We start from the raw sequence: 19,621 nt of genomic DNA on the forward strand, positions 1-19,621 counted from the left end.
GGGTGTGATTTATTTGGCCCCGCCTACGTTAAACATCCACAGCTTTAAAACTTCAAGGATCTGATTTGGGCATATCTCACCACAGATTGTGTGCGCAACACCAACAGTCTCCAACAACATGCAGGATAAAACACACAACTTCCTGCTACTACTACTACTACTATTATTATTATTATTATTATTGATACATTTATTTTGTGGAAACAGACAATCCAGAAAACAATAGAACAAACAAACAAACATTTGTCACACAGTCAAAGAGTGCAGTTTTATTGCTTTATCCGTATCCATGTCAGTGCGCAGGGGATTTAAACAGCTGGACCAAATTCAGAAGGTCCTGCTCCTGCAGACCCAGCTCCACCATCAGCGTGTTCAAATACTCCACAGATGCCGAAGTCTTCAGGGCTTCTCGCACCAACGGAGACACCTCTGACAACCTGAAATGTGAAAAACCAACAAATTCAAACCAACTCAACACTAAATGGGCGACTTATCTTCCAACACAAACGCAACCCAGTTCTTCGAAATTACAAAAGGGATCTGTAAGCATTATAATGACTACCCTAAAAGTAAAAGACGACATGTTCAGCCTTCAATAGCGTGATGTGTAAAGTTAGCAGTCAGTTCTTATTTAAGCCATGTTCTCACACAGGCCTCTCTTCGCCAAGGTGCCGGTGCTATGAGAAAGCAGCGGTTGCTGACTCATACAGATAAAATTTGTTGAATAAAACGAACTCGAAAGTTTTATTTATAGAGTTTTTCCTCAGCAAAGTGATCGGGTCAAATAGAATTATTGCAGACCTGAGGCAGAAAAATATCCTGCTTTTTTTATTCATGAAAGTGTTCTCACACACACACACACACACAATTTAAAATCTGGCCATCGACTACATTTTTAGAGCTGTAAAGATGAGCTCTGAATGTCAAGCAGAAAGAGACCGACATGAGAGAATAGATTTTAAACACTTCACAGCGTATGTCTACAAAAAGAAAAAAGAAAATCACACAGCGCCTTGGGCCAACACTGTCGTGTATATTCATATGACACAAGCTGATACTGCCGTGTGGTCAATCCTACTTTCGTGAACATAATAATGCTCAGTCTCTGCTGAGTCACTGTAAAAGGAGTGTATGTTCAGCTTTGCTGTAGTGTGGGGGTTGCTGAGAGGCATACTGATAAGTGGCGTCTGTGCATATTATTATTAATCACACAGAAAACAAAATACAGCAAAAAACAAAACTAGACGTCGGCTAAAGAGAAGTGGAAGCTTCCAGGCTGCTCAAAAGGACGCACATGCAGGGGGAACGTGTGCATGTCTGAAGGCCCATTAATGCTGAGAGACATAAACAGGTATGCTGCCATCAAGGTGCTGTTTTTCCCAGCAAGGCCTCGCTTGTGTCAGCAAAGCCACATATGCATGCACTATAACAGCATCGCTAACAAAAGAGCCTAAACTGGCTCATTTGGCCCATTATGAAACCAAATAAGGACAAAAGAGGCTCTGAATTGTTGAGTAGCTGAACGCCTAACAAATTTGACTTTCAGTGTTGCGTCATCAAAATGAGCATACAGTGGGGCAAAAAAGTATTTAGTCAGCCACCGATTGTGCAAGTTCCCCCACCTAAAATGATGACAGAGGTCAGTAATTTGCACCAGAGGTACACTTCAACTGTGAGAGACAGAATGTGAAAAAAAAAAATCCATGAATCCACATGGTAGGATTTGTAAAGAATTTATTCGTAAATCAGGGTGGAAAATAAGTATTTGGTCAATAACAAAAATACAACTCAATACTTTGTAACATAACCTTTGTTGGCAATAACAGAGGTCAAACGTTTACTATAGGTCTTTACCAGGTTTGCACACACAGTAGCTGGTATTTTGGCCCATTCCTCCATGCAGATCTTCTCGAGAGCAGTGATGTTTTGGGGCTGTCGCCGAGCAACACGGACTTTCAACTCCCGCCACAGATTTTCTATGGGGTTGAGGTCTGGAGACTGGCTAGGCCACTCCAGGACTTTCAAATGCTTCTTACGGAGCCACTCCTTTGTTGCCCGGGCGGTGTGTTTTGGATCATTGTCATGTTGGAAGACCCAGCCTCGTTTCATCTTCAAAGTTCTCATTGATGGAAGGAGGTTTTGGCTCAAAATCTCACGATACATGGCCCCATTCATTCTGTCCTTAACACGGATCAGTCGTCCTGTCCCCTTGGCAGAAAAACAGCCCCATAGCATGATGTTTCCACCCCCATGCTTCACAGTAGGTATGGTGTTCTTGGGATGCAACTCAGTATTCTTCTTCCTCCAAACACGACGAGTTGAGTTTATACCAAAAAGTTCTACTTTGGTTTCATCTGACCACATGACATTCTCCCAATCCTCTGCTGTATCATCCATGTGCTCTCTGGCAAACTTCAGACGGGCCTGGACATGCACTGGCTTCAGCAGCGGAACACGTCTGGCACTGCGGGATTTGATTCCCTGCCGTTGTAGTGTGTTACTGATGGTGACCTTTGTTACTTTGGTCCCAGCTCTCTGCAGGTCATTCACCAGGTCCCCCCGTGTGGTTCTGGGATCTTTGCTCACCGTTCTCATGATCATTTTGACCCCACGGGATGAGATCTTGCGTGGAGCCCCAGATCGAGGGAGATTATCAGTGGTCTTGTATGTCTTCCATTTTCTGATGATTGCTCCCACAGTTGATTTTTTCACACCAAGCTGCTTGCCTATTGTAGATTCACTCTTCCCAGTCTGGTGCAGGTCTACAATACTTTTCCTGGTGTCCTTCGAAAGCTCTTTGGTCTTGGCCATGGCGGAGTTTGGAGTCTGACTGTTTGAGGCTGTGGACAGGTGTCTTTTATACAGATGATGAGTTCAAACAGGTGCCATTCATACAGGTAACGAGTGGGGGACAGAAAAGCTTCTTACAGAAGACGTTACAGGTCTGTGAGAGCCAGAGATTTTCCTTGTTTGAGGTGACCAAATACTTATTTTCCACCCTGATTTACGAATAAATTCTTTACAAATCCTACCATGTGAATTCATGGATTTTTTTTTCACATTCTGTCTCTCACAGTTGAAGTGTACCTCTGGTGCAAATTACTGACCTCTGTCATCATTTTAAGTGGGGGAACTTGCGCAATCGGTGGCTGACTAAATACTTTTTTGCCCCACTGTATATTTGTTTAAAAACAAACAAAAAACAACCGCTGTGCCTCACAGCAAGAAAGTCCTGGGTTCAAATCCGCCGATCACGTGGGTGCTCCCTGTGCTCGTGTGGGTTGTTTCCACGAGCGCTCCGGGTTTCCTCCCACAATCCAACAAAATTCATGATCGGCTAAGTGGTGACTCAACATTTTACTGCAGGTGTTAATGTGAGCGCGGATGCTTGTTGCCTCTGTGATGGACCGGCAACCGGCCCATCGTGGGTCTCTCACCCTACGACAGCTGGAGAGGCTCCAGTGTTTTACTGTCCACTGTTTTTGAAATAAATCAAAAGTAAATAATTATTGAATTTTAAAAAAAAAAAAAAAAAAAAAAAAAAGGTAAATAAATGTGTTTCTATTTGGGAAATGCCTTCAGTAACATGGAAAATTACACAGTGAGATTCATCTTTTATCAGGTTAGACGGTCAAAGTTTCCACCAATTTAAACGAGATGGACTTTATCTGTTCAACCACTTGCTCAATCTTAAGACCGCAGCTCAGACAAGTCATGAGTGACATGAAGCCAGATTCACAGTATCAGTACAAAAAACAGAGTATTTGTCAAGTTAGTGCAAGAATATTTCCCTCCAACACTAAACTCACTGTCTGTAGCCCTCTGTCATCTGTCTCCAACCTCCATCATCCTCCCCCACCCACGCCTCTCTACCTGCCCTTACCAGAAAGGAGGTACACTCCTGGTCAATCTCCGGTTCAGCCCAGGGTCTAGTGTTGCAGGGGGGGCATCCATTATTCAGCTGGGCTGAACAATAGCAGCCAGACTAGCTCCACAGCTGCCGTGCAGCAGACAGATAAGACAGCGCACCAAATTATTCATGATGGAGGAATGGAAGGATGGAAACCGATGAAATCATAGAGCACCAGTGTCACATCTGACCAATGAAAGGGTAATATTTACAAATGAATGTTGACTGTTCAGAAGTGGAGTCAGTACGTTCTTAAAATCAAATCTGGAAATGTATTACAACAACTGTCAGAATTAGAGATGGACACCGTTCCCAAAACCCCTCTGTGAACCCTTTGGAATTACCAGGATTTCTGCAGTGATTACTCATAAAAGGCGGCCTGAGCTTCATATAATTCACAATGTGACAAACACACTTTGTGAGTAATCAGTGCTGAAATCCTGGTAATTCCAAAGCATTCACTAACCTTTTTACCCTTTTATCTTTCTTTTTTTGCAACAGTAAAATCACTTCAGACCCCAGATGAGAAATCTTGGTTCTGTTTTACAAGTTGAATTTCATTCCCTTTATTTCCCTGAAAATTACACAACAGTTTCTGTCGGGCAGGTTTCAGAGGCCTCTTGGTGGCAGATCCCCTACAGTACCTAAAGCTGTGCAACACTTCTTTTAAAGTTCAAGACGACACACAGTGTGCCGTGATATTAAAGCAAACTGACCAGGAACCATTGAGGGAGTAATAAATCAGAATCAGCCGTCAGCGTCAGGTGAAAGGTTTCCCTGCCCGGGGCAATATAAAGGATACGCAGGAACTGTGTGCCTTCTGTCCTCCATCACGGATCTGGACAGAGGTAATCAGGTGCAGATAAGGCCATGAGGCGTCTCTGTGTACTTAGACGGGAGCAGCACGGAACTGTCCATGAACTGCCAGCAACACAGACACACATACACACGAACACACACAGACCATATGGTAGGTGCCAAACTATGCCAAAGCACACAGCAGTCTATCAAATGCACCATGATGACTTCTTATTCTTTTCTTTCAATTTCAAACAGTGTTAAAAATGCAGATTGCTGTTGCATCTCTGATTTAAGCACCTCTTCATGCACCAGACTGGAAATAACATAATGTTAAATCCAGTATGTGTCTATATGGGTCATCTTCACCCAGTCATACGTTATAATGCTCATTTATTGCTTAGAAATCTGGTTCTTGCTTGTTTTACAAAAAAATTAAAAAATAAAAGAATAAATCTTATCATACACCAGCACAGTAAACTTTAAATACACACTTTTCTCATTGTCAAGGCACGCAAACATTTGCACACACGGGTAAAGACGGCCGACGTGGTCTATTTCCCGAGAAACTATGGTTCTTCATTTCCTTGCAATGTTTTTTTCTCTCCAATGTTCAACCGGGCTTGCTGAGGAGCAGCTCGACAGCTGACATTAAACTTAAACACGTGTGTATACACACACACACACACACACACACACACACACAGAGAAAACTTACAGATGCAGAAGCACCACAGCTATGAGGGTCCACTCTGGAGTTTTATGGATGATGTTTTTGTTGGTGAACCTGTGAACATAAAGCACCACTGTTAAGTACAGTGTGTGTGTGTGTGTGTGTGCGCGCGCGTGCGTGCACATTTTATGGAGGATGCACAGCAGTTCCAGTATCTCGCCCATCGACATTTCAGAATTCCGACTGGAGCAGCTGGACATCAAATCATAACCCGCTATATGTTCTGGGCCACAGTCACCATACATCTGTGTCCCTCTGCAGATAGTCTGCAGAAATGCTTCATTCTAGATATAAATAATAGAAATATAAATTGTGCACAGACCAAGAGCAACAACCAAAAACACTGCATGCAGCAATGATTTATGTCTTTCTGCCAGCGCTGTGTATTTTCTTTGGTTTGAGCCTCTTGTTATTGGGGCCTCTTGACAGCACAAAGACAATTCCCGGAAGCAGGGCCGTGGCGGTGTTGCTCCATAGCCTGATGTGCGTTTAAATCACAGACACAGTGATTTAACAGCAGGGCTGTTGAAAACATCCTAAGCAGCCAATGGCAATCCAGGGTGTGTCTAAGGCAGGAAATGCTCAATTCTGGCACAAGTTTAAACCCCCCCCCCCTCCCCCTATTTTTTTCTTAAAACAGAGCTCTGTCATTCTTATAGAGAAACAGAAGCCATACTGCTATGCTGACTGAGTAAAAACAGCAAGCGTATATAATAATTCATTCTACCCAGTCCTGGTGTCATGCATGCTGGCATGTGTGGCACACTGTGAGATATGACATTTCGTAATACTTATTTTGATGTGCAGGAGATTAAAACACTTTCTCAGAAAACAGACATAATTCTCTTTGAAGCAGACATTTAGCCCCATCACATGAAAAAAGTACAAGTTTTAAAGAGTCAATAAAACTACTGTTCGTCATACTTCATGTGTGCCTGTAGGGGGAAGCAGAGCTAAACAACTGTGTTTTGTGGAATTTAGATGAAATCAACTCATTAAATACACGTTAGACTCATTTCTTTGAGTTCTTCTGAAGAATAAGAGTGATTCCAAGAACATTCATGGCATGTTTTGCTCATGCAAGGAGATAAAAGAGGAGATCGAAATCACAACAGATAACTAATCAGTTAGTTTCCTGTTCTATGTAGCTTGATTTTCAGTGTTTCTCAGTAGATCCAATGTGGTGTGATAACAGTTAATTATGAATAGAGTCCAAATACAGAGTCGTTTTTACTGCTGTGTAGCATCTTTTTGGAAGAGGCATGTGTCTCATTCTTGTCTGACATGATACCCTAGCTGCTTAGTCTTGATCCTAATATTTTTCACATAATCGTGAAATGTCTCAGTTTAGACACCTGATATGTTTTCTATTCTTTGTATAATCAGTGTTTGTGAGATTTGGAAATGGTTGCATTCTGTTTTTATTTACATTTTACGCAGCATCCCAACATTTTTTGCAGCTGGGGTTGTATGGCATGGCTATAATAAATGCTCATAGTTGTGCAAAAGCTCACCAATTTGCAAAAGTGAAAGATTTAGGTTTATGACAAAGAGGGTAACGGGACACGTCTATATCCTGCAGCTGTTCAAAAGTAAACTGCCATTCAGTTACATACAAACAATCAAGTTTCACTATTATGTTTCTGAGCTTAATATGAACCCACAGAACAAGGCACAGTTTCAATGCTAGGTTTCCTTTCCTTAACATGAATTAAATTTAACAGCAATTTTTGACACATTTCTAGAGCTCATCCACTATAAACTCACACCTGCCTCGCCTCCCCTCTCCTGTGTGTGTGTGTGTGTGTGTGTCTCCCCTTTCTGGTGGCAGACTAGCAGACAGCACATATCAGACTGAGTGTGTAGTGTACTGACCTGAACGTCCGCACCAGGTTGTTCAGGTCGGTAGTGATGTCAATCATGGTGAGATGCAGTGGACCTACAATGTTTCTGAGGCTGCACAGCACAACCACAAGACAAGAGAGCAAAGAATTAAGATGAACTGATCATGAAAATCATGATTATGTGCAGCCATGTCAAACTGTGCAGCAGTGAGGTTCACGGGACCTTCACAGCTGTTGAAGAAAAACCAGGAAAAGAAATTAATAAAGCTCCGTGTGCCACATCCAAGAAATAAAGGACAAACACGCACCAGCTGGAGAGTTTCTCCACTGTGATTCGTTTCTGGATGAGGTTCTGAGCATGAGAGTCAACGAGCGGCAGGACCGGATCCTTGATGCTTTCCTGGACTGTCACCTGGTGTGGGGACGGTTTAAGAACAAAACTCACTCTGTGAGCTCACCTAATTTAAACTCAAACTCTTAAAGCAAGTCTTTTAATATGCACTTACCTGCTTTCTATTGGGCTCCTCTTTCTCGTCAGGCAGAATCCACGTGCCCTTATAAAATTCCCTGACCCGGAGCTCTAGATCCTGGGTCTCCCTCCGCAGCGTGTCATAGTTTGGAGCTGCAGCTGACGGCCTCTTCTTGTCCTCGCTGTTGTCGGCTGTCACCTCATCCTCAAGGTCATCTTCATCCAACTCCTCTTTGCCTTCTTCTTCTCTTACCTCGGCATAGGGAGAACCAAGGGAGTGATCGGAGCCGTACAGGAACGTTAACGTCTCATCGGTACACCACTCCTTCAATGTGTTTTTTAGGCAATCGAGCAGATTCATCCGTACAGAGTCAGGTTTGACTTCGGCGTGGTTCTTCAGTAGACCTCGCAGCCCAGCTGCCCCCCTCTTGCTCATACCCACCTGCGTGATGTTGAGCTCTTGCTGGCCGTGGCTGTTCTGATTAGTGGCAGGAATTTGTTTACTTTCTGTTGGAGGGTTTGAGCGAGGAACGCTGTGAGTTACCGTCTCCGATAAACTGCACACGCTCATCTCAGCTGTAGTCTCTTCCACACCAGAAAGCTCAGACAACTCTCTCTCTTGTGATGCCGCCTGGTCCGTATGTGTCACCTGCCGCTCTTTGGGTTTTTCAGCATCGGTAACTTCAGTTTTACGCACGTCTGCCTCTTTTCTTTCCTCATCTTCTATCATACTTCTCTGTTCCTCTGTATTCTGACTCTGAGGAGGTTCGATCTTTTCTTCATTCCCCTCTTTGGTGTTTATCTTTCTTGTTTCAGAATTCCTTTGTTGTCCTTTCTCATTCTCATCTGAGCATTTAGGCAGGTCACCCCAGTGGACCCGGGGTCTCTGCTGCTGAGAGACCACGCTGGAGACAAAGTCCTGCTCATGTTCGTCGTCACTGACATCACTGTGGCTGCCTCCAGCAGGATGATCCCGAGAGCCGTGAAGCTCCTTGTGCTGAGCAGCCACAGGGTTCTCGACGTCCTCCTCTTTTAGACACCTCTCAGACAGCATCACCTCCTCACCAGAGCTCCCACTGAATGCACACATGTAACCCTGGATCAGTCTTTCTATTTATAAGGCTAAATATGGAAAACTAAACACGAAACTTATTACGTACCGTTCTCCTTGCTTCAACAACTTAATTTCAGGAGGACTGAGAGAGAGAAAGGGAGCAAAGACATTATACAGAACATCACTGCATTCAACGATTAGATCAATCAGGTGATTTAGGACAGAGATGAGAAGCAGCACACACACACCTCTCATGTTGCCCAACCCAAAGAGGCGTCTTTGGTATTTGTAGCTCAAACGCTTTGGAGGCTTTGTAGCAGAAATTACTGCAAAAACACTAAAGACAAAAGAAGCAAAGACCAAAATGTGTCTTTAAGCGCATTCTGGCAAGTGTAAGAAACAAACAAAAAAAAACTATTTCATGTAGAAACACTCACCTTGCGCTCTGTGATGTCATACACTTTATTGGTCTTAGTAGAAATTTTGTATTGTTGAGATGGGATCTAGAAAGTGAACAGCACCACAGACTCAGTCATCACATATGAGACATGGAGATGTTTATTATTTGCAAACAAAATGCAATATCAGTGGCCTTACCTTGCCCAGTTTATTAGGACAGATGGGATAACCGCACAGCTTAGCAATAGACCTCTCCTCTACAGTATCTCTGTAATTAGCTGGGGTGATCATTTTGGCCTGTGAAGTAAAGAGAACTCGGTTACTTTGCAGCTTTTCTCTGGTTTAAATTTGTGTAAAATTAATATTGCTTGACATTTTAAATTATCTGAATATTGACAGAAAACCTGCATGTAATCTAAAGTCTGTCATCAGAAATGGAAAAAAAAAGTGTGTGTTTACACAGCGTATCTCAGCTGCCATAGGGTGAGAGGCAGAGTCCACCCTAGACTGGTTGCCAGTCCATCACAAAGCTAACACACAGATACAGGCAACCATTCACAGCTCCGACCAGCTAACCAATTATGGATGCATTTGGTCTGTGACAGGAAGCCTGAGTATCTGGAGGGAATCCACACAGACACAGGGGGAACAAACTCCACACAGAAAGGCACTACAGAATGAGATTATGGGTTAGCGAGTTATGTCGAACTTGAAGTCAGAATTTTCTGTGCCACAAAAGTGTCTCTCTTTTCACCTGGCTACATCACCATGGTAACTAATGCCGGATACATTACGTTGTTTATTTTATCCTTCTAAGCACTAGATGCCATGATTGACATTTTTCCATAGCATTAATATCTTGCGTTGTCTGTAACAGTTTTGCATTTTATTGTAATATTTTTGCTGTTCGTTAGAGACTTTTGACAGCATTTTATCCTTATAACCTTATAGAGTCTGATTAGACAGCATTCACAGGGATCATTCTGTGTGGAAGAAGAGTAGAATATGACATCCCGTAACAACAAACCTAGTTAAAGAAAGGTGATAACCATCATAATGATGTCCATTATCTCCGACTGGGGTTTTAAGCTTTGTCAACAGCTAACGCAAACAAAGCCTGGCTGTAGTGAACTTAGCATACTCCTCAGGTCCTTGTTGCTGTGAGGCAATGGCACTGCTACCAGTGAGGCGGTGTATTCAAATTCCTAACAAGTCTAAATAGCATGCTAGAGCCAGGCTGCGTTATACTGGGCCAATAGCAAAACCTCAATCATAGGGATGTCATGGCAATTATAAACCCTGGAAACTGCAGATTGGGCCATGTTCTGAGACTGTGAGATTCTAATTAATCGTGGCAGACATGGTGTGTGAATAAAAGAGACGGGTTTAGTATGACAGAGGCTTGGCAGTGATGTAAGGGTAACAGGACCTGTGCGTGAGAGCAGTGAGGAAAGACTTCGTCTCCTGGTTTGCCTAAAGCTTGTGCCCTGTCTAAAGTCACCGGTGACACATACACAGTCCACTAGGAAGTCCTCAGCCACACTGTCGTCCAGGAGCCGCTCCACCACCTTCAAAGCTCTCTTCTCCAGCTCCAACTTCTCCCTCAGCTTCTCCTTCAGCTCCTCTCTCCTGACACAAAGCACACACGTGAAGAAGTGTCTGTGTTTACTCCACAACCAACAAATGTTTGGTAATGATTACTGGTGCAGCTGAAGCGTCCAGTAGAGATGTCCTGGTGGAGTAGGGGTTTCTCACCTTCTCGCTTCTTCCTCCGCGGCGAGTGCTTTGACACGTTTCCCACCTGCCTCACAAACAACAAAAAAAATTGAATATACGAGTTAAACGAATCTCTGAAGGAAGAGATGTCGTTACTCTACCAACCAACCAACGGCTACACAAGCCAGCTGTGAGCGCTCTGAGATCCGTGTAACCCTCCACAACGCTGTAAACACCTCTCTAAAACCCGAGAAACAAAAAACAGGCTTTTAACGAACCCTTTTTGGAGCTCCCGCTCCTTCTTCTCTCATCCATCTCCATGCTGTTTCTGTTTTCTACACTTTCAACTTTGACCTGTGACGTATCTCCATCTACGGCAAGCCAGGGGGACAACTTCACTTTCGCGCGGTGCGTCCGTAGCGTGTAGTGTGTGTGTGTTTTTTTTTTCTTCACCGGGCTGTTTGTGGAAGTTGAGCTGAGGTACGTGTCCCCTTCACCTCGGTCCCGTTTGCGTCCACACCAACGGCTCTTTTCGTGGCGGTGAATTTGTTTGGCTAGCCACTGTTCGGCTAATTCGGAGCGGGGTTAGCATCCCTGCTGCTCTGCTGTGTTTACAGTCACACAGGCACAGAACTTAACCTCTGACACCTTTGGACCTGTTTTTTTTTTATATACTTGAAGTTTCCCCTGTTTTTGAGGACTTCTGCATGAGGACAACACCCGTATGAAGACAGCAGGGATGGCTCTGGAGCAGCTCAGTGAGGTGGTCCAAAGATGTGTAAGTATTCAGTGGTACTTGTAACCCACATCCACTCCTTCATTCTGATATCAATTCCCTAAAAAGCATGTCGGCACAGCCACTGGCACCAACCTGGATGCTGGTATACAGCAGCAGTGTATAAATGCTCAGTTAGTGAAGACGGGAATAGAGGAGAAATCTTCAGTGGATCATGGGAAGTCCCTCAGCAGCCTGAGGTAGCAGCAAAACTAAGGGATGGTTCAGGGTCACCTGATCTAACTGTAAACTTTATCAAAAAGCCTAATCTTAAAAGCAGAGGGGGCGACTGTGTTCTGAACCCAAACCAGAGTGTAATATGCCAGGATTGTGTCTTTGAGATATTTGATAGAATATAATATTTAATAAGTAACTGTTTAAAATGTCTGTTTTCTCTATTTTTACCCACTTGTTTGTCTCTTTTTCATGCAGCAGGCTCTTCCAGACGACAGCTACACCACCGAGGATCACAACATCTTCACGGTTGCTGGGCAGACTTGTATCGAGGAGGGAAACAGCGCGCAGGTCCTCAGTATTGTGCTGGATGAAAAGAATCAGGTAACGTTTCTCAAAGTTGACACCAATCGCTGCTTCTCAGGTTTGTCACACACTCATCTGTGTAACTGTCTTCATCTGTGCAGGAGATTGTGAGATGCATGGGTTGGAACCTGCTGCCTCCGCTGATCCAGGTCCTGCTGAAGAAAGAAGACAAGAATCTTCCTCAGTGTCTGGCCATTTTTAACCACCTGCTGGAGGTCAGTGGTCAGGAGTGGACTTAAGATAAAACATCACTGATGAAAACTGGATGAATGTGGCATTGTAAGGGTGATCTTTGTGGTTGTTTTTGCAGACGTGCAGACCGAAAGAGCTGCTGATCGGCCTGTTGGAGCAGCTGGAGCAGGATGATCCTGATACAATAGCAGAGAGCCTCCATCTGCTCTTGAAGCCTTTACAGAAAGGTAAAGAATCTTTTTAGTCATCATGCTACTCTTCTTACTGGTTTTCTTCTTGTCTTACATACAGTCAGCTCCATAAATATTGGGACATCGACACAATTCTAACATTTTTGGCTCTATACACCACCACTATGGATTCCAAATGAAACGAATAAGATGTGCTTTAACTGCAGACTGTCAGCTCTCATTTGAGGGTATTTACATCCAAATCAGGTGAACAGTGTAGGAATTACGACAGTTTGCATAAGTGCCTCCCACTTGTTAAGGGACCAAAAGTAATGGGACAATTGGCTTCTCAGCTGTTCCATGGCCAGGTGTGTGTTATTCCCTCATTATCCCAATTACAATGAGCAGATAAAAGCTCCAGAGTTCATTTCAAGTGTGCTATTTGCCTTTGCAACCTGTTGCTGTCAACTGCCAAGAAGAGATCCAAAGAGCTGTCGCTATCAGTGAAGCAAGCCATCATTAGGCTGGAAAAAACAAAACAAACCCATCGGAGAGATAGCAAAAACATTAGGCGTGGCCAAAACAACTGTTTGGAACATTCTCAAAAAGAAGGAATGCACCGGTGAGCTCAGCAACACCAAAAGACCCGGTGTTCTGGGAATCCATCCTACCTACAAACCATCCTACCCGTTGTTTTTGCGCATGCGCACAACACGAAATGAAGTGCCAAACCATCCTACCTTTTTGAATGTGACCTACAAGCATACTTTAACAGCTAAAATTTAGTGGCAAATTGTCCTACCTTTGTTAATCTGAGCTAGAAGCATACTTTAACAGCTAAAATGAAGTGGCAAATCATTTTTCCTTTGTTAATAAGAGCTAGAGGCATACTCTGACAGGTAAAATGAAGTGGCAAGCCGTCCTGGCTTTATAATTATGAGCTAGAAACATACTCTGATGGGCAAAGGTAAGTGGCAAACCGTCATACCCACTTAAATTTGTGCTGGAATTACTCTGTGACAGCAGAAATGTGGATAAACTACTTACGGTAGGACGTTTTGCCAAAGTAGGATGCTTTGTCAGAACACTGGAAGACGGAAAACAACTATAGTGGATGACCGAAGGATCCTTTCCCTGGTGAAGAAAACACCCTTCACAACAGTTGGCCAGATCAAGAACACTCTCAAAGTCAAAAATCAATAGAAGACTCCACCAGTGTGAATACAGAGGGTTCACCGCAAGATGTAAACCATTGGTGAGCCCCAAAAACGGGAAGGCCAGATTAGAGTTTGCCAAACGACATCTAAAAAAAAGCCTTCACACTTCTGGAACAACATCCTATGGATAGATGAGACCGAGATCAATTTGTACCAGAGTTATGGGAAGAGAGGAGTATGGAGAAGGAAAGGAAGTGCTCATGATCCTAAGCATACCACCTCATCTGTGAAGCATGGTGCTGCAAGTGTCATGGCATGGGCATGTATGGCTGCCAGTGGAGCTGGTTCTCTTGTATTTATTGATGATGTGACTGCTGACAAAAGCAGTACAATGAATTCTGAAGTGTTTCGGGCAGTATTATCTGCTCATATATTCACCCAAGTGATTCAGAACTCATTAGATGGCGCTTCACAGTGCAGATGGACAATGACCCAAAGCATACTGCAAAAGCAGAGTTTTTTGAAGGGAAAGAAGTGGACTGTTTTGCAATGGCCAAGTCAATCACCTGACCTGAATCCGACTGAGCATGCATTTCACTTGCCGAAGACAAAACTGAAGGGAAAATGCCCCAAGAACAAGCAGGAACTGAAGACTGTTGCATTAGAGGCCTGGCAGAGCATCACCAGGGATGAAACCCAGCGTCTGGTGATGTCTATGTGTTCCAGACTTCAGGCTGTGATTGACTGCAAAGGATTTGCAACCAAGTATTAAAAAGTGAAAGTTTGATTTATGGTTCTTATCCTGTCCCCTTACTTTTAGTCCGTTAACAAGTGGGAGGCACTTATGCAAACTGTTGTAATTTCTACACCGTTCACCTGATTTGGATGTAAATACCCTCAAATAAAAGCTGACAGTCTGCAGTTAAAGCACATCTTGTTTGTTTCATTTGGAATCCATTATGGTGGTGTATAGAGCCAAAAATGTTAGAATTGTGTCGATGTCCCAATATTTATGGAGCTGACTGTATATGTTGCATATTGCTGTTTGGGTGCTTTTTCTTGCTATTATTATTGTGATGTATTCTCTTTTTCTCGCTTCGAACAGTGCTCGTGCGCCTGGGCGGCCGTAAGGCGTCATCCTTGGGCATGGCGCTGTCGTCCGTGCTGGACCAGGTGGCCAAACTGCCTCTCCCTCACATCAAGGAGCAAGAGGAGGATGACGTCTTTTCGTTTTGCCGGTGCTGCACTGACATGATAGATTTCGTCAGACCTTTTGTTCAAGAAGTCAGGCATAACCTGCTGAATAATGAGATGCAGAGCGAGACTGCAAACAGGACTGTGGGCAGACAGGGGAAGGATAAAGAGGATGAGCTGCGGACAGAACTTCTGAAGTTGTGAGTGAAAAAAAATGCGTTTTCCAGCTCAGACTCACGTTTGATAGTCCGACGTAATGTCATAGAAAAGCGCTGCAGGGCTCTTGAAAACTGATGATGCTGAGGCTTCCTTTTTGTTTGTCTCCTCTTGAGCTGTATGAAGAGTCTGAGTCATCCTCTGTTGGAAGTACACCTCAAGGATCCTGACACGCTGGCTCTGTCCCCCCTCAGGACTTTTGCCACCGAGATTTTGGTAAACCCATTTTTCAAACGTGTAAATGGTGTCATTGCTGGTTTCTAATATGTCATCGGTTCGTCACGTACTTGCATATCGTGGTAATCGTGGTTTTCTGTGTCCTGCAGAACATCCTCGGTTCTATCGGGGAGTCCCTCAGCAGTCTCGTGCACCAGCCTCTTTTGAAGAGAAAGCAGGTTCCCGGCTTTCTCGAGGAGGTGGTGCGTTATCCTAAAGAGTCTTTGGCCAGCTTGGCTCATCTGGTGTTTGTCCATCACCTGGCTGCAGACACCTTCCCCACTGTTTTCAGGTATTTTGAAAACATATTTTTTCTCCTGGGATGCACAATGTGGGATTATTCACACTTGGCTTGAAATGAATCTGTACTTGGGTGTTTCAGTAGTTCTACATTAACAAATACTGAAACATTTAAATAATGTTAATGCTCCCAACACTCCGTATTCTCTCTGCAGTCCCGTGTTCAGTCTTCGATGTAACATCGAGCACGTCTCTGTCCTCCTGTCCAGGTAACATGACATAATAATGTGTCGTGTTATAATCTTTGTTAGCGTTTTACAAAAGCTGTAAAATATGAATATGCACATTATACACACATATATAACACACACATATACCATAAGTGTCCACTTTAATGATCAACCTGTAATCAGTGATATCTATCTTTTATAGAACTGAGGAGTCCAAGCTTCAGAAAGGACTGGTAGGTGACATTTTTACTTATTTATTAGTTATTTATTACATAAATTATAATGACCTTAATCATCCAGGAGTCAATACGTGACTCCTGGATTTAATCCTATATATTTCCATGGTGCTATTTTAATTAAACACAACATGTTTAAAAGCTTATGAAAAGTTTTTCTTATGGTTTGATATGTACGGTCATCATCTTGGATGCTCATATTCAACATGGCCAAGTTTTCAAATAATGAGGTTAGCATTTGGAGAGGCTTTAGACTCTAAAACTTGAGGTTCCCCACATTTTTTCTTATAATAGCCAATCAGAAGAAGCCAAAGAAGAAAAAGAATGAGGCTGTAAGGGTCGTTACCTGCCAGTGTAAATGGTCACTGTGTTACTTAAATCTTCTTCTGCACATTAAAAGCAGTCATCAGTGTATGATGGATGTGCATCACACAGGAGCTGTATGAGAAAAGTCTGGTGCGAGTCGAGGACGGCAGTCTGCGTGCCGACCTGCTGGAGATTAAAACCTTCCTCACAGTCCCTCAGGTGAATGCAGTCGCTTCATTATAGACCTGTTGGGTCTACTGTTGTGTTTTGTGTGCGTCATATAATGTTATTAATGTCAGTGTTTAATTTCAGAACTTAATAAAGGTCATGACGATATGTCCAAAGCATGAACTGGTAAGTTTTTAATCAATTTTGATGTGTTTAAAATCTAATGTCAGATCATTTGGTTTGAAATCGGCTTTCATTTGTGTCACCTTCATCTCGTTTTTGGTACCTAGAATGAAACTTATCTTGGGACTCAATTTTGACGATACTTCTTTTTGTCTTCAGAGAACTAAAGGACTGAAGGTTTTCCAGCTGAGCATTGATAAGTTCAACACTGAAGCCAAGTACAGATTCTTCCAGTGAGCTCCACCTTTCTTCCCTGAAAATTAATCAGAAATGTGTCTTTTCCACTTCCCACTGCAAGCGACCTGTGTCCTTGTTTCAGGTACATGTTGAAGACGAGTAACCACTCAGGAGTTGAAGGCTACATCATTAAAAATATCAAGAATCAGATAGACATTGCCCTGCAGGTGAAGATGTACATTAAAGGAAAAAATGGCAGTGTGGGCCATGTTTAAAATTTCTTGGGGGACCTAAAAGAATCTTTATCGCTCTGTCTCCAGCCAGGTAACAGTAACGTCTGGTTTGAAGGCATTCAGCTCATGCCTCTGCTGCGTAAGGTTCTTATTCTTCCAGATGGCCCAGAGACTGACCTCCTGCAGTACCTGGACAGGTCTGTGCACACACACTAATGCGGGTCACAGGAGTGTGACAGCCAGCCCCAACACGCACTGTTAAAAAGGATCATACACAGTTTAAAAGAAAGTATTACATTGTTTAATTTTGTTTCTTCCTGAGAAAATATGAGATGTTTAAATTTAATTGGACACTTCTGTGTAATCAAGAGGAATTTTATAAGTCTTTTTCTCGATAAGATTTTAAAAAACAAACATCCTTTGGTGCTTTTTATATTAAATTGTGCAATAAGTATAAACAAAGTAGTATTGCTGTTGATTTTATAGTTTTTAAAAAAGGCCAGTAAAATATACTCACTGGTCACTTATTAAATGCACTTAAGTTGCTGCCATGTGATTGACTGATTAGATATTTGAATTAATGAGCAGTTGAATCGGTGTGGCTGGTTGAGTGTACGTGTCGCCCTGATCAGAAGTCATTATTTAACAACAAAATCTCGGACTTTATGGACGAGAGTAGTTGAAAGTTTTGGAAATGTCTGGAAGGTAGATTAAGAAATAGCGCATGTGTGTGTGTTGATCTCTACAGAGTCATGGAGTCTCTAAATCTGCTGCGTTACCTGGTCATCAGAGACAAAGTGACAGAGAACCAGGTGAGTGCACTGTTGAGCTGAAAACACCAAAAATTACATTTTAAAACAAGCTGTTCACCTTCATGATGGCCTATAAGGGTATATAAGCTTTCTCTATCTGTGCTTTCTGATGCTGCTGAAGACCGGCATCTGGACAGAACTGTATAAAGTAGAAGATATGTTCATGAAGCCTCTTCGTGTTGGTGTGAACATGTCCAGGGCCCACTATGAAAGAGAGCTGCAGAACACAATGGAGGCCAAGAAGAGCAAGGCTAAAGGTCAGATCAGCAACACTTACTTTAATTTCCAGTTTTTTAGTACAACATAGAGACTCTATGCATGCACAGGAGGGGTTCTATTTTGTAGGTAGCTTGGCTTCATTTTTCTCAGGCTTCTTTTGTACTCGTCCCAACTCAAACGACTTCTTAATGGCACTTTTCAACATGTAGCATCATCAAAAGTGTTCAGAGGAGGCTTTCTGACAGCATTTGTTTCTTCACAGAAGAGTCTGTACTTTCTGTGTCTGTTGGTGGTGAGGAGCTGCCCAGCATGACACCAGAGTCACAGATTCAGGTGAGTAACACAGTCAGATATCATACTACGTATTTATGCGTGTGGGGATTAAGAAAGCACTGTGATGTTCCTGACTGCATTTTCATTGGTCCTGCCAGGCTCTGCACTCTGCCCTGCACACGTTTGACATGATTGAGAGCGTGTTGGCACGGATAGAGGAACTCATCGAGGTGAAGGACAACCTGTAACCACACAAGCTCATCTCAAACAGAAAACTGTTACTTGTTTCAAAACAAAGTGCTAGTGCACTGCTGGTCTCTTTGTTTTACAGTGTAATTATAAAATGTTGCATACATTGTCAATTAGAAGTTTTAAAAAAAAAAAAAAAAAGGCAAGTTTGTATCAGCTCTGTAATAAACTTTCAAACTTTTGTACTTGCAGGTTAAATCAAGTGTTTTCATTTTTGGTGAAAGTGTAAAAAAGTTGTGGTTTGGTAAAAATAATTTGTAACCTTTGGAAGCTTCAGTTTCTCCTGCCGTCACAAAAATATCTCAAGTTCATGCAGCCTGTGTTGCCCAGAACACTCTAGCACAAAGAGATGCTATAGGTTATAAAGGTAAAAACAAAAAAAGACTCAGAAAAGTAGCTCACAAAACGATACATAAGTTTACAAAGTGCAAAAGGGTAAACACACTTAAAGTAATAAAATGTATCCCATGTAACAGAATTGTTTAAAATTAAGTCTATAGAATTTAGATTTAAGCAGTGATTCAAAGGAAGTCTGGCTCTGTGTGCTCGATCTTCTCAGGTAGGTCATTCCAGATGTGAGGGGGCCTGAAAAAGCAAAATCACCTACAGATTTAAATTCTTGCCTTTAGCACAGCCTGAAGGGTCCAACCCGAGGCTGTGAGCAGGCACACGTGGGGTCAGAGGTTCTGCTACGTACATCGAGGCCACAGGCGCGTTTTGACAAGAGAGAGAGCAACTTTTCATTAATGCCAGAGAAGAGAGCAGCAATAGTCCAATCTTGAGAAAATACTTCCTTTCATTCATTCAACCATTTTTAAAAAACTTTGCAAAATTTGGTGATATTAGCAATTCATAAGCAAGTTATTTCACTACAACCCATATTTTTACCCCAGGTTACTACAAAAAATAAAT

General features: G+C 42.8%; 2 protein-coding genes across 4 annotated transcripts; one reads left to right on the forward strand and one right to left on the reverse strand.

The window, feature by feature from the left end:
- Nucleotides 1-242: 242 nt before the first annotated feature.
- rpap2 (RNA polymerase II associated protein 2) lies at nt 243-11,283 on the reverse strand. 2 transcript variants are annotated; one of them, XM_082513774.1, is made up of 12 exons: nt 11,202-11,283; nt 10,963-11,008; nt 10,722-10,836; nt 9,406-9,504; nt 9,246-9,311; nt 9,057-9,145; nt 8,915-8,950; nt 7,792-8,830; nt 7,594-7,697; nt 7,317-7,397; nt 5,427-5,495; nt 243-437 (listed from the first exon to the last, which is right to left on the reverse strand). In XM_082513774.1, the coding sequence occupies exons 1-12, from the start codon at nt 11,242-11,244 to the stop codon at nt 293-295; spliced, it is 1,932 nt and encodes a 643-aa protein (XP_082369900.1). In that variant the 5' UTR covers nt 11,245-11,283; the 3' UTR covers nt 243-292. The 2 variants fall into 2 exon arrangements, with proteins under 2 accessions (XP_082369900.1, XP_082369901.1); XM_082513775.1 differs by lacking the exon at nt 11,202-11,283 and adding an exon at nt 11,089-11,155.
- A 30-nt stretch (nt 11,284-11,313) lies between these two features.
- On the forward strand, nt 11,314-19,621 carry glmna (glomulin, FKBP associated protein a). 2 transcript variants are annotated; one of them, XM_082513778.1, is made up of 19 exons: nt 11,314-11,403; nt 11,605-11,701; nt 12,131-12,256; nt 12,340-12,453; nt 12,549-12,657; nt 14,863-15,151; nt 15,284-15,383; nt 15,494-15,675; nt 15,839-15,892; nt 16,056-16,086; nt 16,525-16,614; nt 16,708-16,749; nt 16,906-16,979; nt 17,066-17,150; nt 17,244-17,353; nt 17,905-17,968; nt 18,090-18,225; nt 18,450-18,520; nt 18,619-19,621. In XM_082513778.1, exons 2-19 carry the CDS (start codon nt 11,648-11,650, stop codon nt 18,706-18,708), a joined length of 1,821 nt encoding a protein of 606 aa, XP_082369904.1. In that variant the 5' UTR covers nt 11,314-11,403; nt 11,605-11,647; the 3' UTR covers nt 18,709-19,621. The 2 variants fall into 2 exon arrangements, with proteins under 2 accessions (XP_082369904.1, XP_082369905.1); XM_082513779.1 differs by lacking the exon at nt 11,314-11,403 and having other exon boundaries at nt 12,134-12,256.

This window comes from Aulonocara stuartgranti (assembly GCF_965226115.1).
Source record: "Aulonocara stuartgranti genome assembly, chromosome: 18".
NCBI classification, from domain to species: domain Eukaryota; kingdom Metazoa; phylum Chordata; class Actinopteri; order Cichliformes; family Cichlidae; genus Aulonocara; species Aulonocara stuartgranti.

What these genes read in the sequence shown, in the direction of transcription:
- rpap2 (XM_082513774.1), bottom strand. Translation starts at nt 11,244, where the DNA reads ATGGAGATGGATGAGAGAAGAAGGAGCGGGAGCTCCAAAAAGG. An exon ending in GTCCTAATAAACTGGGCAAG is followed by an intron (nt 9,312 to 9,405) that starts GTAAGGCCACTG and finishes TTCACTTTCTAG; the next exon opens with ATCCCATCTCAACAATACAA. An exon ending in TTGTTGAAGCAAGGAGAACG is followed by an intron (nt 8,831 to 8,914) that starts GTACGTAATAAG and finishes GTGTGCATTCAG; the next exon opens with TGGGAGCTCTGGTGAGGAGG.
- glmna (XM_082513778.1), top strand. Translation starts at nt 11,648, where the DNA reads ATGAAGACAGCAGGGATGGCTCTGGAGCAGCTCAGTGAGGTGGTCCAA. An exon ending in ACCTTCCCCACTGTTTTCAG is followed by an intron (nt 15,676 to 15,838) that starts GTATTTTGAAAA and finishes TTCTCTCTGCAG; the next exon opens with TCCCGTGTTCAGTCTTCGAT. An exon ending in TATGTCCAAAGCATGAACTG is followed by an intron (nt 16,750 to 16,905) that starts GTAAGTTTTTAA and finishes TTTTGTCTTCAG; the next exon opens with AGAACTAAAGGACTGAAGGT.